The 21,780-nt window shown below is 39.9% G+C and overlaps 1 protein-coding gene across 2 annotated transcripts in view; it reads left to right on the forward strand.

Annotated features, from left to right (window-relative positions):
- Positions 1-16,866, forward strand: part of ikbke (inhibitor of nuclear factor kappa B kinase subunit epsilon) — a 73,220-nt gene extending 56,354 nt beyond the window's left edge. Inside the window, exons 15-22 of one of the 2 annotated variants that reach the window (XM_028796693.2) lie at positions 3,181-3,257; positions 3,415-3,454; positions 3,894-3,995; positions 7,835-7,931; positions 8,200-8,297; positions 8,916-8,987; positions 11,261-11,312; positions 16,219-16,866. In XM_028796693.2, coding sequence (XP_028652526.1) covers positions 3,181-3,257; positions 3,415-3,454; positions 3,894-3,995; positions 7,835-7,931; positions 8,200-8,297; positions 8,916-8,987; positions 11,261-11,294 — 520 coding nt within the window. In that variant the 3' untranslated portion in view covers positions 11,295-11,312; positions 16,219-16,866. Of the gene's footprint in view, positions 1-3,180; positions 3,258-3,414; positions 3,455-3,893; positions 3,996-7,834; positions 7,932-8,199; positions 8,298-8,915; positions 8,988-11,260; positions 15,618-16,218 lie in introns of those variants that run through there. The other variant, XM_051924559.1, reaches the window with a different exon arrangement.
- The last annotated feature ends 4,914 nt before the right edge of the window (positions 16,867-21,780 follow it).

Below are 21,780 nucleotides of genomic sequence, written 5' to 3' on the forward strand. Positions count from 1 at the left end.
CCGCCGGACAAAGTAGCTGCGAGGAAGGGAGCAAGCATTTTTCAGCATTTTTTAGAGGAGCATCTGTCCATATCCTCTAGGCCAGTATGGGAACAGCCCCTCTGCTCACACCCCCTCCGTCAGAGAGAGAGAGAAGGGGGGGGGGGGGGGGAAGCAAACAATCAAAAATCAATACGTGCTGTTTGATCTTTTAAGTACCCGAAGCACCATGCGGGAAGCATATCGCTTGCAAAGCAGCCACGTGTAAGCCCAGCAAAGACGGGAGCACTGTGAAGGTAATCTTTCAGCGTTTTTTGAGGAGCGGCCGTGTCCTCTAGGGGTGCGAACAGCCCCCGTGCTCACAATATATTTGAGGAGTTTTATTTAATACATAATACGCGCTGTGGTTGGGTAGCTTCTCAGCCATCTGCCAATAGTGTCCCTTGTATGGAATCAACTGGGCAAACCAACTGAGGAAGCATGTACCAGAAATTAAAAGACCCATTGTCCACAGAAATCCGCGAACCAGCAAAAAATCCGCGATATATATTTAAATATGCTTACATATAAAATCCGCGATAGAGTGAAGCCGCGAAAGTCGAAGCGCGATATAGCGAGGGATTACTGTATAACCAAATGCCAGTTGGAATTTAAGTGATAATAAATTGCTGTATCATTGTATACAGTGGTGAAATGGTTAGTGCTGCTGCATTACAGCTCCAGAGTCTTTAATTAGAATTCTGTTCCAGTTGTATCTCTCTGTGGAGTTTAAATGTTCTTCTTGTTGCTATATCTATTTTTCTTCCACATCCCAAACCTGGGTATGCTTCATCAGTTGGTGACTATGAATCGACTCTGTATCAGTAAGTGTACTCTTCAGTGGCTATCAAACTGTACATAGGTGACTTCTGACTTATACACAGCGCTGCCTGGATAGGCACTTGTTCCACAGATTCTTCTTTGAATTAAATAGATTTAGTAAAGTATTGGTAGAAATTATTGCTTACTTGCACATGTAAGTTTATTTTGGGAAATTATTTGGTAATGGGTAGGTAGTCTCACTATTTTTTGATTTGCAGTGACAGATTTTCGAACTGTAAATAATGATGTAAACTATTTTTGGGAAGACTGAAATTGATATATTAGAGTATTAGGGCAAATGATCTATATGAAGAAAGTAGCTCTTTACAAGGCGCCTCTAATTTGATCTATTCTTTTATGAACTTAAATATACAGTGTGTAACAAGGAGCAAAAAGAAGGCTATAGGAAAGCACTAAAAACTATTTATTATGTTAAAGCAGAAGACATTGTTGGATTTCCCACACTTGTTTATTGAAAGAGTTTTCATTTTTTAAGAAACTCATGTCAGGCTTTTCTTACACAGCATTCCTTGTAAAAGGTACAGTTAGATCCATAAATATTTGGACAGAGACAACTTTTTCTAATTTTGGTTCTGTACATTACCACAATGAATTTTAAATGAAACAACTCAGATGCAGTTGAAGTGCATACTTTTAGCTTTAATTCAGTGGGGTGAACAAAACGATTGCATAAAAATGTGATGCAACCAAAGCATTTTTTGAACACAATCCCTTCATTTCAGGGGCTCAAAAGTAATTGGACAATTGACTCAAAGGCTATTTCATGGGCAGGTGCGGACAAGTCCATCGTTGTGTCATTATCAATTAAGCAGATAAAAGGCCTGGAGTTGATTTGAGGTGTGGTGCTTGCATGTGGAAGATTTTGCTGTGAACAGACAACATGCGGTCAAAGGAGCTCTCCATGCAGGTGAAAGAAGCCATCCTTAAGCTGCGAAAACAGAAAAAACCCATCCGAGAAATTGCTACAATATTACGAGTGACAAAATTTACAGTTTGGTACATCCTGAGAAAGAAAGCAAGCACTGGTGAACTCAGCAACACAAAAAGACCTGGACGTCCACGGAAGACAACAGTGGTGGATGATCACAGAATCATTTCCATGGTGAAGAGAAACCCCTTCACAACAGCCAACCAAGTGAACAACACTGTCCAGGGGGTAGGCGTATCGATATCCAAGTCTACCATAAAGAGAAGACTGCATGAAAGGAAATACAGAGAGTGCACTGCAAGGTGCAAGCCACTCATAAGCCTCAAGAATAGAAAGGCTAGATTGGACTTTGCTAAAGAACATCTAAAACAGCCAGCACAGTTCTGGAAAAACATTCTTTGGACAGATGAAACCAAGATCAACCTCTACCAGAATGATGGCAAGAAAAAAGTATGGAGAAGGCGTGGAACAGCTCATTATCCAAAGCATACCACATCATCTGTAAAACACGGTGGAGGCAGTGTGATGGCTTCGGCATGCATGGCTGCCAGTGGCACTGGGACACTAGTGTTTATTGATGATGTGACACAGGACAGAAGCAGCCGAATGAATTCTGAGGTGTTCAGAGACATACTGTCTGCTCAAATCCAGCTAAATGCAGTCAAATTGATTGGGCGGCGTTTCATGATACAGATGGACAATGACCCAAAACATACAGCCAAAGCAACCCAGGAGTTTATTAAAGCAAAGAAGTGGAAAATTCTTGAATGGCCAAGTCAGTCACCTGATCTTAACCCAATTGAGCATGCATTTCACTTGTTGAAGACTAAACTTCAGACAGAAAGGCCCACAAACAAACAGCAACTGAAAGCTGCCGCAGTAAAGGCCTGGCAGAGCATTAAAAAGGAGGAAACCCAGCATCTGGTAATGTCCATGAGTTCAAGACTTCAGGCTGTCATTGCCAGCAAAGGGTTTTCAACCAAGTATTAGAAATGAACATTTTATTTCCAGTTATTTAATTTGAAATGAAGGGATTGTGTTAAAAAAAATGCTTTAGTTGCCTCACATTTTTATGCAATCGTTTTGTTCACCCCACTGGATTAAAGCTGAAAGTCTGCACTTCAACTGCATCTGAGTTGTTTCATTTAAAATTCATTGTGGTAATGTACAGAACCAAAATTAGAAAAAAGTTATCTCTGTCCAAATATTTATGGACCTAACTGTATATTTCTGTTGGGAACACACAAAATTGCTTGCCATCTTTTCTTCACTTGTACCCATCCTAGAAAAAAATTCTTACTTTTTACTTTAATTTCTGAGCCAGCACATCTTCCCATTAGATACAAGATCATTAATAATTGTGAAAACTTAAAGCATTTGTTTTCTTCCAGCTGCCAGAAATTGGAGTATTTACTTGAGAAGATATCTTCTATCTACCATCAGTACCGTAAGGACAGAATGTTAGCTAGTAAGTATGTAAGAAGCACAGATTATAACGCCTTTTAAGCATTTGCTAATGAGTCTGCACTGTTAGTTGACTATTTCCAGTTGTTACAAAATACTCATAAATTTGTGTAGGCTGATATTTGAAAAGCACGTTCTAATTATGTCTTTTGTTCTTTCAGAACTGGCTTACAATGATGAGCAAATACATAAATTTGAAAAGTAAGTTTTACGTGAGTAATTTGAAAGCCAACTGGTTATGAATTAAACATTTATTAATGTACTGTTTTTATACAATACAATACAATACAATACAGTTACCTCAGATATATTAGCTGTTGTTTTATTTTCTGTTTAGGAAAGTCAGAAAGCTGCCAAAAGTTGAATGTCAAATTGTAATTTTAGTGGCTATAACCTTTCCACACTTACAAGAAATATTTTATAGAAATGATATATTCTTCATACCCAATTTTTAAGTCATCCTCATTTGTATGGGTGCCAAACTTGCAATACCAGTTCTCTATTCCAGTAGTAAAAAGGATCATTTTTGAACAGCTGAGGGCAAATCAGAAAGATCTTCCTTTTGAGCATTCTTGTCAAGGTGAGATTTTCTTTTTTTATATGACACATTCTATTAATACCTGACTTTATTCTATCCTAGAATCAATTTATCAGTATACAGCAAGAAAGTGAAGCTTCTGTTTAGGGAAGATTGTCTGCAGAAGTATCAGTCCCTCCTGACGTCTGCTGCCTCCTGGACAAGGTAAATTAAAGAGGTCGTGTTTGCATCCATAAGGAATATTAATAATTATTTTCCATTACTAAAAGCAAGAAACAATTATCATTAAAGAATGCTTTAATATATAATGACTAAGGCATATTCTCAATAACTGCAATGAATAATATATGATATAGTCTTTGCCATTAGGATAAAATAATTTTACTGTGTTTAAGGATACATAATACAAGTCATATAATTAAATAAACAAATAGCTATGACAGTGAGTAGCTATTTTATTTTTATTCATAGTTATATGTTAAAACAACTCATTTTTTGCAAATTTCTATATTATTTTGTATTTCTGTTGTATACAAGCTTTTAGTGCCCAAAGTTGCTTTGGCTTATAACAACATAAGAGATATACATTTATCAACATTGCTCCATATTTACGAGGGTAAATCAAAACATGAAGGCAATTTGAAAATTACATGGTAACAGCAACAGAAATAGACTGATGCAATACAACACGTTTGTGATGGCTTATGGGTAGTCTGAACACGCACATTACGGCACTCTGCTGTTGGTCAAGTTGAAGTTAGGATGAATTGAACTTGGACGCTCTGCTATGGGATTGCGCCATTGTTGAACAATGCACTCTAGTGAGATTTCTTTGGCCAGAGGGAGTGAAATCTGCTGAAATTCACCAAAGGATTTTGGCTTCTGGAGATCCGTAAACTGTTTGTTTACACATCTTGTGCAAACGTTATGGTACCCAAAGTCACCATGCTGTATGGCAATTGTAGATTCATAGCTGATATCCAAATGTGAAGAAACAGCGGACAATGTAATCCATTAATCTTCTCTGATGAATGCATTCACCATGTGTGTGCAATGTTAATGGCCAGATTGCACTTCGTTGGTTACACTTGTTCTTCTTGCTTTAGACATTTCTACCCATTCATGAACTTTTCATTGATTCATGCTGTTTTCACTTCTGTACTGAGGCAACATTCTTCAGTGATGTTAATTTAATGGCTGTAGATGGGTGCAGAATTGGCTCAGACACAGGATGCAGAGGGTTATGGTGCGAGGAACCAGAACTGGCTGATGTTAAGAGTGGTGTTCCACGGGGGTCAGTAATAGGAACACTGCTATCTTTAAATGCTTTGGATAGCAATATAAGTAACACGCTGATAAATTTTGTAGATGATACCAAGCTAGGTGGACTGGCTGATAATCTGGAATCTGATGAATCATTACAGATGGATATGGACAGCATGCAGGCTTAGGGAGATTTGTGGCAGATGTAAATTTAATGTGAATAAATGTAAATTATTACATGTAGGAAGTAAAAATGTTAGGTTTAAATACACAATGGGAGGTCTGAAAATTGAAAGTATACCTTATGACAAGTTATTTAGGAGTCGTATTAGCCTTGACGCTATCAACTGCCAGACAGGGTTCAGAAGCCATTAAGAAGGTTACTAGAATGTCTGGTTATATATAGCGCAAAGTGTGGAGTACAAGTCCAAAGTGGTTCTGCTCAAGCTTTATAATGGACTGACAAGGCCTCATCTGGAGTACTGTGTGCAGTTTTGGTCTCCAGGCTACTGAAAGGACATATCAGCATGGAGAAAGTCCAGAAAATAGCAACTAGGCTGAATCCAAGGCTACAGGAAATGAGTTATGAGGAAAAAATTAAAAGAGCTGAGCCTTTTCAGTTTAACTCTTTGATGGTTGAATATTTTTTTCCAAACAAGTCAATGTTCTGAAAAACACACAAAACAAGGGTTTCACATATAAATCGGCATAAATCATATGTTGCTTTGTTCTGGGGCTGCAGTCGCTGCCTTTTTGCTGTTTCTGCCGGCTGTGTGGGGCGGCAGGCTGGCTGGCTGGCTGCCTGGCTGTCTTCACGTGGCAGTGGCAGCCACAGTGCGATGCAGTCTGGTTTGTACCTCTTGTCATTGTAAGTAACGGTCCCCACATGGTGCCATTGACGCATCAGCTACATGAGCGTATTCAGCACCACAATCAGCCGGGGACTGATCAGCTGATGGCAGTACATCACTTTCGTTTTTGATCTCCATCTCCAGATCACTTGCATCCAAATAGGAGTTCCAGCAAATCAGAGTCCAATTCAACCCCAATACGCAAAATGTCATCCACAGAGTATTTTTCTTGGAGCGTTCGCTTTGGTCTCTTGCCCGATGTTGATACCATTTCAGAAGTTGTTTGCTCTTCGCTTCTCATGCATGTGCAGGTAATCGAGGTCAGATCAACCAAACATCTTTCCTTTTAGCAAAGAGAGCCAAACTAAAACATAACAAGTTTTGTCACCGATTACAGTCCTCAACCCCTGAATTTCAAAAACACTCGACATCCACTCTGAAAGAGTTAAGCAAAAGAAGTTTAAAAGGAGACGTGATTGAAGTGTTTAAAATTATGAAAGGAATTAGTGTAGTGGATCAAGACTGTTATTTTAAAATGAGTTCATCAAAAACATGGGGGGACAGTTGGAAACGGGTTAAGGATGAATGTCACATAAACATTACGAGGTTTTTGTTTACACAGAGAACCATAGACACATGGAATAAGTGACCCAAGTAATGTGGTACACAGTAGAACTTTAGGGGTCTTCAAAACTTGACTTGATGTTATTTTGGTTGAATTAAGTGGGTAGGACTGAAAAGCCTTGTTGGGCTGAATGGCTTGTTGTTGTCTAGAAGTTAGGGTCCAACTAGAACTGATGACGCCTTTTGCCAACTAGAGTATAGGGCTGGATTGTATTAAAAGCTAATGAGAAATCTATAAAATGCAATCTTGTGTTTTTGTGTTTTTTTTTTTTTTTTTTCATTCTTCCAAATGCTCATACAGTAAATTCAGAAGTGTTGCTGTGGCGTCCTCCTCTCTCTTTGCTCACTGGTGTGGGTCCAGATAGGCCTGGGCTTTGTTAAGTAGACATCTCCTAATTAACTTCTCAAAGGATCTCATGACATGAGAAGTTAATGCTACTAATTGATGACACACCTTAGTTACAGAGATATCCACTACAGGGGAAAAATATTCTTTAAAGTTTGGAAAATACAGTAAACTTCACATAATGTATGCACACACTCATACTATGTATTTTAGTGGGCATATTTGCAGTGTGAATTTTTTAAATAAGCTCTCCATTCATTTCCAGCAGTTCCCAATCCAATTAATTTTAAAATAATACTGTCAACTGATTTCATCATTTTAGTTGTTGCATTTACCAGAGAAAAATATAAAATTATAATTAAAAGTGTACAGAGTACATTTTAAAGATGTACATATATCACAGAAGCATGAGTTTTAATATTTTTAATTAGATCCATGATAACACTAAAAACTGTACCTTTTGAAATGATTATTTAGTGTGTACAGGTCTAGTTGAGTATTAAAGTTTTATGACTTATCGCTACTTTTTTTTTTGAGATAATGTGCAAATTCACCACGGTATTTCAGGTCTCCTGTACATAAACTGTTAATGGATAGAAAGGATGTTGTTCAACATAACTGGGCAAAATGATGATTAGTCTGCACCAGCAGGATGGGCAGATGGTTAATTAATATACACTGTCAGAAGCATAGCACAAAATTATGCTTCATAATTAAGCACTGTCTGGATCTGCTTGAGTGAGTGATGGACTTCAAATATATTTTGTCAGTTGCTGAGGAACTGCATGATGAATAAATGATTATTTTCCCAGATGATTATTTGGTAAACATGTTCTGGCTGTCAAGAAGAATAACTGAATGAATAAGCCAAGAATTGCTTTTGATTGAGCCAAGTCTGATGCTTAGTTATATAAGGAGGAGTTGATTTTCAGCATTGCATTCCTTTCTTGTCTCCTCAGTGTGCTGTTTGAGATGAAGAATCAAATGATTGAGTTCACCAAACATTTCCAGGGGCTACTAGGAGACTTGGAAAAATGGGAAGAATACTTTCAAAAGGTAAAACTGCAGTTATGAAGGTGGAGGCTTTTATCCTCTTTTCTTTTAGCTCTAATTTGTGAATTTGCTTAACATAAGTATTACATCATAGCACTGGGCACAATGTAGGAACCAACCACAGACAGAGTGCCAGTAAATCATGTTGCCCATTGATCCATACATTCTTTATTTGCCACAAAATACACACAAAGTTTTTACTGTTAATAACCATAAATATTTGTTTTGCCAGATTTGACTTGTGGCTTCAGTTTGTCCCTCTGTTTTGCAGGAATTAGAAACAAATCTCAGGAATTTGCAAAAGAGTGCCAACCAGCCCAAGGAATCTGCTTCAAGCCTGGAAGATGCCAGCATACAAATGGCCCTCAGGTTAGTTGTTCAAGAAACCAAGTGGTGTGTTGAGAGACAGAGTTCTGTGGACATACTGTAAATTCTAGAGATAGCTGCTGGAAGATATGCTGACATGTGTGAAGAATATGCTGTTTGAAGTCTGTTTATCTCAGGCATGGGACAAGCTACTGGGAGTTGTCCATCACTTTCTATAAGCATCAGTATGTTAATGATGAAAAATGCTATCATTAATGAGTGATGATTGTAGTTATATCAGTCTTTGACTGTAATTGTGTGCTGTGTTTTAAGTGTACCTAACTAGGCTAAAAGTACTACAATGACAGTGAGGCAGTGTCATATCAAAGATAAAGAACATGGCTTGGAAAGTTTTGGTGGTAAAATTAGATCATAATACTGGTGCATCCAGTGACCCTTAATATTTTTTCTTACTTTCCAGGTTGTAGAATAATGTTGGCTGCGGGAAACAACACTATGTTGTAAGGGAATAATGTTAAAAAAAATGTCAGAATGAGCTCAATAAAACAAGCTAGTTGTTCACTATCTCCAGTACGGTGCTGCAGAACACACACAAATGGCTCACGACCCTTATACTGTGTTAGACAATGGGTGCTATTGATCTTTTTATGTTCATTTCAGAATCAAACATCTGAAGGACGATATGGAAGTTATTGCACGAGAGCTACAGCAAAATAACAGAATTATCGAAACGTGAGTAGCAGAAGAAAGAGAAAATGTTCACGAATTAATAATTAGTAAAGCTTCCAGCTCTATAACATTAGAAAAAGTGTATAAATTACACCTACAATATAGACTCGCAGATAAGTTGGGACTTCATTTTACAGTATAATTTGTGGTATTTTATAATGTCGGTTGTATAAGTCGAATGCAGAAAACCCACGCTATTGGTACAAAGGATTATGATATGCTAACGCCCACCTGAGAGAGTAACCACGGAGCACACTGCCTTATTTTTCTATGTGGGTGCAGCAATGTGCTGTATCAGCACGTGCTCCTAACCTCTCTCTCTCACAAGGTAATACCCGAAATATTCCAAAGCGACAATTGCACTAATTTGTGTTTTTTGTGTCTCACACCCTCATATACCTTTATCGTAAGAGCATCCTTTATGTACGGTGAAGCAGAAGAAATTATAAAGCTGGTTTTAAATTAAATGTCATTGAAGTAGTGAAAGAAATTGGTAACCGCGCTGCTGCAACTAAATTCAATGCATCTGAGAAACGGGATGCGAGATTGGAGGAGGCAAGAAGATGTAAAAAAAAAAAAAATCTATGTGTCGCATTTTTGAACAGGAGTATAAGTCGGATCTGATTTTATAATCAATTTCTTCAGGTTTAAAGACCCGACTTATACATGAGTATATACGGTAATAACAAAATATATTCAAAATCAATTGAAAATCATAAGCATTGTAAGTATCGTCCAATGAGTGAAAAAGGAAAATTTCAGATAGGACTCTGACTAGATTAGATTAGATTAGAGAAAATGTGTTAATCCCACGGAGAAATTTAGATGTATGCAGCAGCAGAAACCTAAAAAAAAAAAGATACATACTCACAGGGCAAATCATAGGGAAAAAATAAATTAATATATAAAAATTTATATTGTGCAGCATTTGAAGAGGAAGAGTATATGCATTTAATTTGGGGTGTCAAGGAGGAAGCATTGAATTGCCTTATAGTAGCAAGCAGTAAAAACCCCCAGAGACACTTCTTAGCACACCATGGGGGAATGAACCTATGGCTAAAGGTGCTCCAAGAGAACACCTTCTGGAAGGGATGGAGGGATTTTTTGTGATCACATCCAATTTTGCAACCATCCTCTTTCCCACAACAGCTCCCAGTGTGTCAGAGATTGCCCTGTGATAAAGCAGGCTTTCCAGATAAATTTGTTCAGGGATTATGCATTTTTGAGCTCAGGTTGCTTCCTCAAGAGACTGCAGCATACAAAAAAACACTGGCTGCTATGCACTGGTAGAACAATTCCAGCAGCTTGCTGCATACATCAAAGGACTTGGGCCTCCTGAACAAGTACAGTCTGTTCTGACCTTTTTGTCCAGAACCACTGTGTTGTCAGACCAGTCCAGTTAGTTGTTTATGTGAACCCCCAGGTACGTTTAGCTCTACACTACTTCCACATCCTCCTCCTGAAAGGTGACTGACCTCAGAGGTTCCTTGGCACACCAGTTTCTTTTGTCTTGTTGATGTTGAGTTGCAGGTGGTTCTCCCTGCACCACAAGATGGAAGTTTTTCATGTTCCTCCTGTACTCTGACTCGTCTCCATTATTAATGCAGCCTATCATGGAGAACCCACAATCTCCTTACTGCAAAGCAGCAGCATTACCACTGCGCCACCACTCTATCATAAGCCTTCTCCAAATCAATAAACACCATATACAAACCTTTCTGTTTTTCTTGATACTTTATGAGCTGTCGTAATGCAAAGACAGCATCAGGCGTTCCTCTCCCTGACATAAAACCAAACTGCTCCTCACCTATGGTGGTCTCTTCTCTAAGCCTTTGCTCTATAACCCTTGTGTGTGACATCAGTACAACCACACTGTTCCTCCACTCTCTTCTGGTATTCTCTCTTACTCTGCATTAGATCCCACAGCACATCTACTCCCTCTTCTCCTAAACTCTTCCGCACGTCTGCTGGCATTTCAGCCGGTCCTATTGCCATTTCATTTTTCATTCATTACAGTGCTCTAAGAATCACTTCCACTATACCAAATTCACAAACCATAGAGTGCTAAGTAAATTAGATTTTGATAAACTGATATTTATCAGGTGGATTTTACAATAGCAAAGGGAAAGATGTACAATAATACATTTATTAACAGTGTTTTTATTGCAGTGACTTTAAAATTTTCAAAAAAGGAAAACATTTGACTGTCATTAAGGTGATCTGATGCCTCCTTGACTCCCAAAAGTCATTCTCTCTCTTTTTAACTTTATTTACAGCTTTGGAGCTCTGACTATCGGTTCAGGCATTTGAAGACTGGAGAAATTTACTGTATGTGGAATGCATTTTTTTCCGTTAATTCTTGAGTACTGTCTAGGAGACGCATTGCACTTTGACTGTAGTTAAGTGAACTCAGAAAAAGTACATTCGGCCTAAAAAACTGTTCTCTCTGAAATGATAAGTAACTGTAAATAGGAAAAGTGTTTGTTTACAAGATCCATTTCATGCTATAAATGCTTTTCCAATCTGTGCTCGTGCCTCAGGTTCTTTTAATTTGTAGTTGTGAGCACACGTCTACAGTAGCTCTGTGGAGCTCTAGTAATTTATTAGACATTAATACCTTGTAATAAGGATTGTTATAATTCCTTAAGAGAATTTTACAGTTCTAAGTTGATTCTGAAAGAATTTGCACTTATGTGAGAATTTAAAATACTGTAACTTGTACAGCTTTGGACTATTAATATTTTATAGACCTTACTGAACAGTTTATGGTAATTTTGTTAGACATTTACATACATACATTGTAATAAGTCTTGATATAAATGTCAAACTGGATTTGGTTTTAATACTTTAGGGCACATTCATATTTGCACTGTGGTTCTTTAACCGATGAATCCATGGAAGTATTTTGAAATATTGTTTTAAATTTTACTAGAAAACACATGTTCAAAGGCAGCAGTCTTATTGGATATTATACTTTCTTATTATGGTTGTAATTCTTACAATGCCTTGAATATGAACCTTTTTATTTAATCAAGAAATTATAATTGTAAATGTTTTTCAGAAGCATGTCTAGTCTTATCATATTAAGAATATTTTTTTTTACTTTATTTCTAAAACTTTTTAAAAAAAATACTGTAAAGAATATATTATAAATCTTCTAGTGGCCTTAGAGTAGACATTTGAAGCCATGCTTTGTTTGGTTACTAAATTTATGGATGCTTGACTGCATCAGTTAAAACCTTATCAGAAGAGAATAGTAAACAGACGTGCATTATGTTAAAATGTTTCATCGTAACAGATTTCATGTTTGAAATTCTTCCCTGTATAGTGTGTGTATGTAATTGTACTTCTGTGTGTCTGTCTGTGTCTATAACACAACTGGAAACTATGAGTCTGTGTGCTTTAAATGATTAACAAAAATGTAGAATTATCCCCCCTCTGAATGGAGGTTGACTGCATGTTTGCAGAAGCCTTCTGCTTATCTGGTGTTTGCTTAGTGTGTTGTGTTGTTCTGGAGTGGAAGGTCAGTGGCCATGTTGGATGCTGCTGATAAATAAAAGAAAACCTTCCTTGTTCAAGAGTGTAGTAGTGTAGTAGGCCCCTTCTTCAGGCAAGAGAGTTGCCTTGAAAGCTTGCATATTGTAATCTTTTTAGTTAGCCAATAAAAGGTGTCATTTTGCTTGGCTTTTCTCTACATTCATAATGGCTAACACAGTACAACACCCTAGTACTATTAACCCAGTAACAAATCCCAATGTGTTTTAAGAGGACTATTGCCACTAGAGGGCAGCCTTTGTCTACAAATCCACAGTGACGCTGGTCTGCAAAATGAAACTACGTACAAATTGGTTTCATTGTGAATAGTTATTTGCATTCACGCACACAATTTAAAAAAAAATAATTTGAATACAGTATTTACATCAGGTCACATTTAAACATTAAAATTAACAAATTACACAATTTATTTATGTATAAATGTAATTCTATTTACTGTGAAAATATTTGTTTAAACATATATGTAAAGTAAACAGTATTACATTTTCATTGACGTGCATATAACTCTTGTTTTTGTCACTTCTTGTTTGGTGGCCCACCGATTATATACTTTATCTGATGTACCCCTATGAGTCATCCAGTAGTAGTCTACCATCTTAATGATTTCTCCGCCTTACTCACCTTTCCATGTCCTTGATATCCAGATGAAATCTTTCACTCTGCTCTTCACTCACCGCTCCAAGGTTTTCAGGGAAACATTTCAAGTACAAATCCAAAATAGTGAACTTTTAGACTCATGTTGCAACCCAATTCCTTAAAAATAACTGATACGTTTTTCACAATGTACATATAATTTGCATCTTTATTCTTACTTAAAGACTTTCAGATTACTTCTCTGAGTGATACCCAAGCCTCTTGTTGCAGGTTGTTCATTGCACCATCAAATTCTGCTTTAGAAATTGTTTTTCTAATATCAGGCAAACACTGAAACTTTCAGTGTCAAACAGACACCATCTTTTGATGGGACTTTGACAAACTGCCTCATTAAACCAAGCTTAATATGAGATGCTGGTAGCAGCAGTTTATCTGGATGCACCAAGCTGTGTCTGGTGACATTTTTGGCAACAAGGTGTAGTTTTTTGTTTTTTTCCTGGCCATTCCTTCTGAACCCAAATGTACATTCTGGGTTTAACTGTTCCACTCACAGAGAAAACTGAGTCACACCAGGCCTATTCAGAGTCGCCTGTTGGCCCATAAAACTCTTAATATTGTGCTGTGTGTGACAGTGTCCATTATGAAAGGAGGGATACATCAGACGAAGGTGACAGGCACTATATATTTGTTACGGATGCTACTAGGCATCCTGGAGCAGATAAACACCATTCAAAACATTCAGACATTGTGTTTGCCTTGACAGCTGACTCACTCACTAAGATGCATAGAAGTTTCAGGTCTCCGCTTATAAACCAACAGTGCTCACTGTAGTTAATAACTTTTGTTTGGAAAAAAAAAATTCTGAACCAAAGATTTTACTATTAGAATATATTAAATTGTAACAAATGTTCATTAAAATAAAATATAATCGATTATAGTCCAAAAACAATACAAAAATCATGTAGCTGACACCTCAGTTGTGTTTTGTGACAAAATGTTACGTGATGGAGAAAATTTCTTTTCATTTTTTAATTCAGCATCCATAAATATTTAAAAATCACCTGAAATAATCAAAACAATTTTTTCAGTATATTCCTGTGTGACTTTAGGACAAAGGTAAAGGTAATGGCAGTTATCTTTCTAGAGTAACAAAACATGTTTTACCCCAGTGGCTGCGAGCTGATTACCTTTTCCTTTTCCCATGCTCTGTATTGGCAGATACCAGTGGATGGTGTTTGGTGTGTGCTTGCCTCATTAGTGCCCATCATCAATGGGGGTTTTCTTAGAAAATATAAACTCATTTCTTAAGTTAAACATATATTTTGTCAAAGTTTAAGCAGATTTCTGAGGCCTTAGCATATAAAACACTCCAGCAATATATTAATATTCAGTGTTATCCATCCATCCATTATCCAACCCGTTATATCCTAACTACAGAGTCACGGGGGTCTGCTGGAGTCAATCCCAGCCAACACAGGGCGCAAGGCAGAAAACAAACCCAGCCCACCGCAGGGCGCGCACACACACACACACACACACACACACCAAGCCCACAGTAGAGACAATTTAGAATCGCCAATGCACCTAACCTGCATGTCTTTGGACTGTGGGAGGAAACCGGAGCACCCGGAGGAAACCCACGCAGACACGGGGAGAACACGCAAACTCCACGCAAGGAGGACCCGGGTCTCCTAACTGCGAGGCAGCAGCGCTACCCACTGCGCCACCCTATTCAGTGTTATTTATGTTTAATTATAATTACAATATGTTTTTGTAATCATGTCCCTCAATATTTGAATGTTTTCCCGTTGAAAATATGCACTGTTGGTCTTTCTAGCTGAAATTTTATTTAATATGATTAATCATGCAGTTTACCACACAACTGTATTTAGAAATGGAGTGCAAAAATGACACTCGACAGACTCTTAAGGGCAATGTTGGTATGTCCACATGGTCACATTTCATGTTGGTTGGTGTTGAAAATGCTGCTGAAAATCAGAACTCAAAGAGTCTTTAATAATGAAATATGCATTTAATGTTGATTTCAATAAGTGAAGACAAGATGGGCATTGTGATATACAACTCTGTTTCCAAAAAAAAGTTGGGACGAAAACAACCCCGAACTATTGAGCAGCTGACATATTATATCAAGCAAAAATGGGACAACATTTCACATTCAAAAGTACAGCAACTGGTTTCCAAAATCCACAAATGTTGATTGAGTTTTTTTAAAAGAAGCCGTGATGCAATTCAGTGGTAAACAGGCTTCTATCCCAACTTTTTTAGAATATGTCACTAGCATCAAATTCAAAATGAGCATATATTAAAAAACAAAAAGTTAAATTTATCAGTTTCAACATTTGACTTGTTGTCTTTGTACTATTTTCAACTAAATATAGGGTTTACATGATTTGCAAGTCATCACATTCTGTTTTTATTTGCATTTTAAAAAGCCTCCCAAATTCTAATTTAAAATATATATACAGTATATATATATATATATATATATATATATATATATATATATATATATATATATATATATATATATATATATTAGACTTATTTGAGTTGACCCCCAGAGTTGTCTGGATGGTCTCTTAGTCTTATGTGACTGTGCAATTATTCATCAGACAAAATATTTTTGGTACAACAGAGGTACAAAAAAAAAAGTGTAAACTTACTCAGATTACATTTACAAAGGTGCTGTTGTCCAGTAAAATTTAGGGGTTTTTTTTTATGCAGATCTTGTAATTATTGGAAATGTTACCATTTTTGTATTTATTTTTTCCTTTTCTACTGTTTTAATGTGGATTCCTGTCCTCTAGATCCTTGTATATTCCATGTTTTGTTATATTGCAGACTGCAATTCAAATATTGTACATTTTATTGTTTCTTTTTTTCCATGAAACATGTACACATTAGTCTAATGTCAAAGTGGAATAAAAATTCTGTATGTGGTACACAATTGCATGGTGGTTAATGTTGCTGCCTCATGGATCCAGGATGCTGGGTTCAGATTCTGGCTGGGTCACGCTTTCGGTTGAATTTATATTCCTATGTTTGCAGTCTTTTTCTTTTCTAGGTGTGCTCCAGTTTTCCTCGTACATACCCACAATGCACAGGTCAACATAACGGGCCTTTTTAAAGTGGTTTGTTTGGATGTGTGCATGAATTTGTCGTGCAGTTCCATTGGTGCCCCCATGCTATGTTAGTGTTTGTGTTACTCCCAGTGTTGAAGGAGTAGGCAGGCACTGGATTCTAAAGTGAGAAAAATAAAAATCCAGATAGGGTTGGATTTACTTGGATTCCTTTTGCTTCCCGACAAAAAAAAAATTGAAGGTAATCAAATTATTGCGTCAAGTCATTAGTATTGGCAGGCAGTGTGGCATAATGGTTAAGGGTTTGGATTTCAAATCCTGAGGTTGTGAGTTCAAATCCTGCTATTGTCATTGTGTGACAATGAGCACTTTCACCTGGGGGGGGGATTGGGGGAGAAGTGTAACCAATTGTATCAGAAATGTTGTAAGTTGCCTTGGCTAAAGTCAAATAACAAGTAATTATATATTTTCAGAAAAAATGTACCTGTCTATGTAAGGTCCCATAGGTGAGACTGCGTCTTAGTGTTGAAACTCTACTATGAAGAATAAGGAGGTGTTTGTACAATGAAATGATTAAATGGTGGTGTTAGGGTGCAGAGCTGGAGAGGTGTTTTTAAAACAAATGAATAAATAGACAAAGAATAAAGAATTTACTTCTTCGCGACTCTGATGCTTTCTAGGACATGTCCTCTTAGACCTCTTTAGTATGAATCCAAAGAACATTTTCAGGTGCAAACAGAAGATAACTCCTCACCTGTATAATACTGTTTCTACTGTGAGGTATAGTAGTGGCTGTATTATGTTACTGGGGTATATTTTACAATTGAGGATGCATCACACATCAGGACAGAGGAAACAAATGGAGACAGATCCTTGAGGAGAACCATCATCATTGTGGGAAAGACCTAAAACTTGGGTGAAGGTCTTAAAATGTGTAGCTGCAGGCTTTTGCTTCAGCCAGGTGCCTAAAAGAAGGCAGTAACTGATGTTACGGAGACATCAGATATTTCTAAGTTGCAGATTTCCCTTCTCTGAGGCACAACAGATTGTTTTTTTGTCAGGAACAGCTTACTACTTCTCAGTATCTCAGTGTTTCTCTTCTTTCCAAATATTTCATGAAGAATATACTTTAGAATGAACACACCTGCATAAATAATGTGTAGTTAGTTTTTGATTTTGCTTGTTTTTCAATACCATTGTTAATTGGGAAACACAAAATGAACAAAAGAATAAAAGAAGACAAAAAGGATTCTGAAGACTAAAAACGTGTGTTATATTAGCAATATTAATAGAAATCTATTTTCTGGAACATAAACCAGCAACCACCCCAGCCCTTCAGGAACTACGGCTGATAGCCCTCGGTGATTGTTAAGATTCACGTTGCAATGGGACAAGGACAGGTGCATAAAGCACAACCAAAGAAACTTGGCAAGTGTTTAAAATAAGCAGGTGGAAGTCCGTGAGCTTCTCAAATGAAATCCGTGCTTGAATTTCAATGCAAAAAATCTTTGAAAAGATATGAAGATTTAAGTTTAAGATTTGATGTGTGACAAAAAATAAGTCTTCTAAAAAGTTTGGCTATATGGAGCATTGAAAAACATGTAACTACACAAGATATTTCAGTTTTACACAACTTTTTTGGAACAAACAAATTATCCATCCATCCATCCATCCTGTTCTGCTTATCCGAGGTCGGGTCGCGGGGGCAGCAGCTTGAGCAGAGATGCCCAGACTTCCCTCTCCCCGGCCACTTCTTCTAGCTCTTCCGGGAGAATCCCAAGGCGTTCCCAGGCCAGCCGGGAGACATAGTCCCTCCAGCGTGTCCTGGGTCTTCCCCAGGGCCTCCTCCTGGTTAGATGTGCCCGGAACACCTCACCAGGGAGGCGTCCAGGAGGCATCCTGATCAGATGCCCGAGCCACCTCATCTGACTCCTCTCGATGCGGAGGAGCAGCGGCTCTACTCTGAGCCCCTCCCGGATGACTGAGCTCCTCACCCTATCTTTAAGGGAAAACCCAGACACCCTGTGGAGGAAACTCATTTCAGCCGCTTGTATTCGCAATTTCGTTTTTTCGGTCACTACCCATAGCTCATGACCATAGGTGAGGGTAGGAACATAGATCGACTGGTAAATTGAGAGCTTCGCCTTGCGGCTCAGCTCCTTTTTCACCACGACAGACCGATGCAGCGCCCACATCACTGCGGATGCCGCACCGATCCGCCTGTCGATCTCACGCTCCATTCTTCCCTCACTCATGAACAAGACCCCGAGACACTTGAACTCCTCCACTTGGGGCAGGATCTCGTTACCAACCCCGAGAGGGCACTCCACCCTTTTCCGGCTGAGGACCATGGTCTCGGATTTGGAGGTGCTGATTCCCATCCCAGCCGCTTCACACTCGGCTGCGAACTGATCTAGAGAGAGCTGAAGATCACGGCCTGATGAAGCAAACAGGACAACATCATCTGCAAAAAGCAGTGACCCAATCCTGAGTCCACCAAACCGGACCCCCTCAACACCCTGGCTGCGCCTAGAAATTCTGTCCATAAAAGTTATGAACAGAATTGGTGACAAAGGGCATCCCTGGTGGAGTCCAACTCTCACTGGAAACGGGTTCGACTTACTGTCGGCAATGCGGACCAAGCTCTGGCACCGATCGTACAGGGACCGAATAGCCCTTATCAGGGGGTCCGGTACCCCATACTTCCGGAGTACCCCCCACAGGATTCCCCGAGGGACACGGTCGAATGCCTTTTCCAAGTCCACAAAACACATGTAGACTGGTTGGGCAAACTCCCATGCACCCTCTAGGACCCTGCTAAGGGTGTAGAGCTGGTCCACTGTTCCGCAACCAGGACGAAAACCACACTGTTCCTCCTGAATCCGAGGCTCGACTATCCGACGGACCCTCCTCTCCAGGACCCCCAAATAGACTTTTCCAGGGAGACTGAGGAGTGTGATCCCTCTGTAGTTGGAACACACCCTCCGGTCCCCTTTCTTAAAGAGGGGGACCACCACCCCCGGTCTGCCAATCCAGAGGCACTGTCCCTGATGTCCATGCGATGTTGCAGAGGCGTGTCAACCAAGACAGTCCTACAACATCCAGAGCCTTGAGGAACTCCGGGCGTATCTCATCCACCCCGGGGCCCTGCCACCAAGGAGTTTTTGGACCACCTCGGTGACCTCAGTCCCAGAGATGGGGGAGCCCACCTCTGAGTCCCCAGGCTCTGCTTCCACATTGGAAGGCATGTTAGTGGGATTGAGGAGGTCTTTGAAGTACTCCCCCACCGACCCACAATGTCGTCGAGGTCAGCAGCGCATCATCACCACCATATACAGTGTTGACACTGCACTGCTTCCCCCTCCTGAGACAGTGGACCAGAATCTCCTCAAAGCCGTCCAAAAGTCGTTCTCCATGGCCTCCCCAAACTCCTCCCACGCCCGAGTTTTTGCCTCAGCAACCACCAAAGCCGCATTCCGCTTGGCCTGCCGGTACCTATCAGCTGCCTCCAGAGTCCCACAGGACAAAAGGGTTCTGTAGGACTCCTTCTTCAGCTTGACGGCATCCCTCATCGCCGGTGTCCACCAACGGGTTCGGGGATTGCCGCCACGACAGGCACCGACCACCTTACGGCCACAGCTCCCGTCAGCTGCCTCAACAATAGAGGCACGGAACATGGCCCATTCGGACTCAATGTCCCCCACCTCCCTCGGGATGTGGTCGAAGTTCTGCCGGAGGTGGGAGTTGAAGCTACTTCTGACAGGGGGCTCTGCCAGACATTCCCAGCAGACCCTCACAACACGTTTGGGCCTACCAGGCCTGACCGGCATCCTCCCCCACCATCGAAGCCAACTCACCACGTCCAAGACATGTGGCCGCAAGTCCGACGACACGACCACAAAGTCGATCATCGAACTGAGGCCTAGGGTGTCCTGGTGCCAAGTGCACATATGAACACCCCTATGCTTGAACATGGTGTTCATTATGGACAATCCGTGACGAGCACAGAAGTCCAATAACAAAACACCGCTTGGGTTCAGATCGGGGGGGCCATTCCTCCCAATCACGCCCTTCCAGGTCTCACTGTCATTGCCCACGTGAGCATTGAAGTCTCCCAGCAGAACGAGGGAGTCCCCAGAAGGTATGCCCTCTAGCACCCCCTCCAGGGACTCCAAAAAGGGTGGGTACTCCGAACTGCTGTTCGGTGCATACGCACAAACAACAGTTAGGACCCGTCCCCCCACCCGAAGGTGGAGGGAGGCTACCTTCTCATCTACTGGGGTAAACCCCAATGTACAGGCTCCAAGTCGGGGGGCAATAAGTATACCCACACCCGCTCTGCGCCTCTCACCGGGGGCAACTCCAGAGTGGTAGAGAGTCCAGCCCCTCTCAAGGAGATTGGTTCCAGAGTCCAAGCTGTGCGTCGAGGTGAGCCCGACTATATCTAGCTGGAACCTCTCAACCTCACGCACAAGCTCAGGCTCCTTCCCCTTCAGAGAGGTGACATTCCACGTCCCAAGAACCAGCTTCTGTAGCCGAGGATCGGACCGCCAAGGTCCCCGCCTTTGGCCACCACCCAACTCACACTGCACCCGACCTCCTTGGCCCCTCTCATAGGTGGTGAGCCCATGGGAAGGGGGACCCACATTGCCTCTTCAGGCTGTGCCCGGCCGAGCCCCATGGGTGCAGGCCCTCCTTTAACCGCCACCTTATCGTGGTGGAGGGGTTTGCGTGTCCCAATGATCCTAGGAGCCCTGTTGTCCAGGGCTTTATGCCCCTGGTAGGGTCACCCAAGGCAAACTGGTCCTAGGTGAGGGATGAGACAAAGAGCGGTTCAAACCTCCTATGATGAAAGAAAACTTTGGACGGCGTTTTCCCTTGCCTGGATGGGGGTCACCGGGGCCCCCCTCTGGAGCCAGGCCTGGAGGTGGGGTTCAATGGCAAACAAATTATATTTTATCTGTATCATTATTTTTTGGGCAATAAAATTTAATACAAATGCAGTATGTAATATTGTCAAACTTTCTAATTATTCAAGTAACAGGTGAGTATTATTATTATTATTATTGTTAATAATAATAATAATTTTATTTTTAGTTAGAACCTTTCCCATGCTCAAAATGCTTAACAAATATTTGAAGAAGTACAAAGAAATAGTAGTGCAAATAAAGATCAAATTAGTAACCCCGGATATAAACTAATATCAAAAAATAAACTCAAATTAATAGCAGATTAAAATAAAAAACACAAAGTTCTGAATTAGAATAGGAAATAATAGACAGTAAAATAAAACAGAAAATGGTAGAGGAAAACCAGGAGCCAATAGCAATTTTTTAAGGTTACATTTAGGAGTATTAAGGAAGATATTAAATTGCCCACAAGAATGACCGTCTAGGAAAGTGAAGTTAACTGAGATGCTACATCACTCAGATTAGATCAGTTAAAATGGCCCATTGTATTGTGCAGAATGTTCAATAAGATAAGACTGGATTTTCTTATCCGTTTAGAGCCAAACCCTCAACTGACAATGGACATTGAATTGCTTT

The sequence above is a fragment of the Erpetoichthys calabaricus genome, chromosome 3 (genome assembly GCF_900747795.2).
Source record: "Erpetoichthys calabaricus chromosome 3, fErpCal1.3, whole genome shotgun sequence".
Lineage (NCBI taxonomy): Eukaryota > Metazoa > Chordata > Cladistia > Polypteriformes > Polypteridae > Erpetoichthys > Erpetoichthys calabaricus.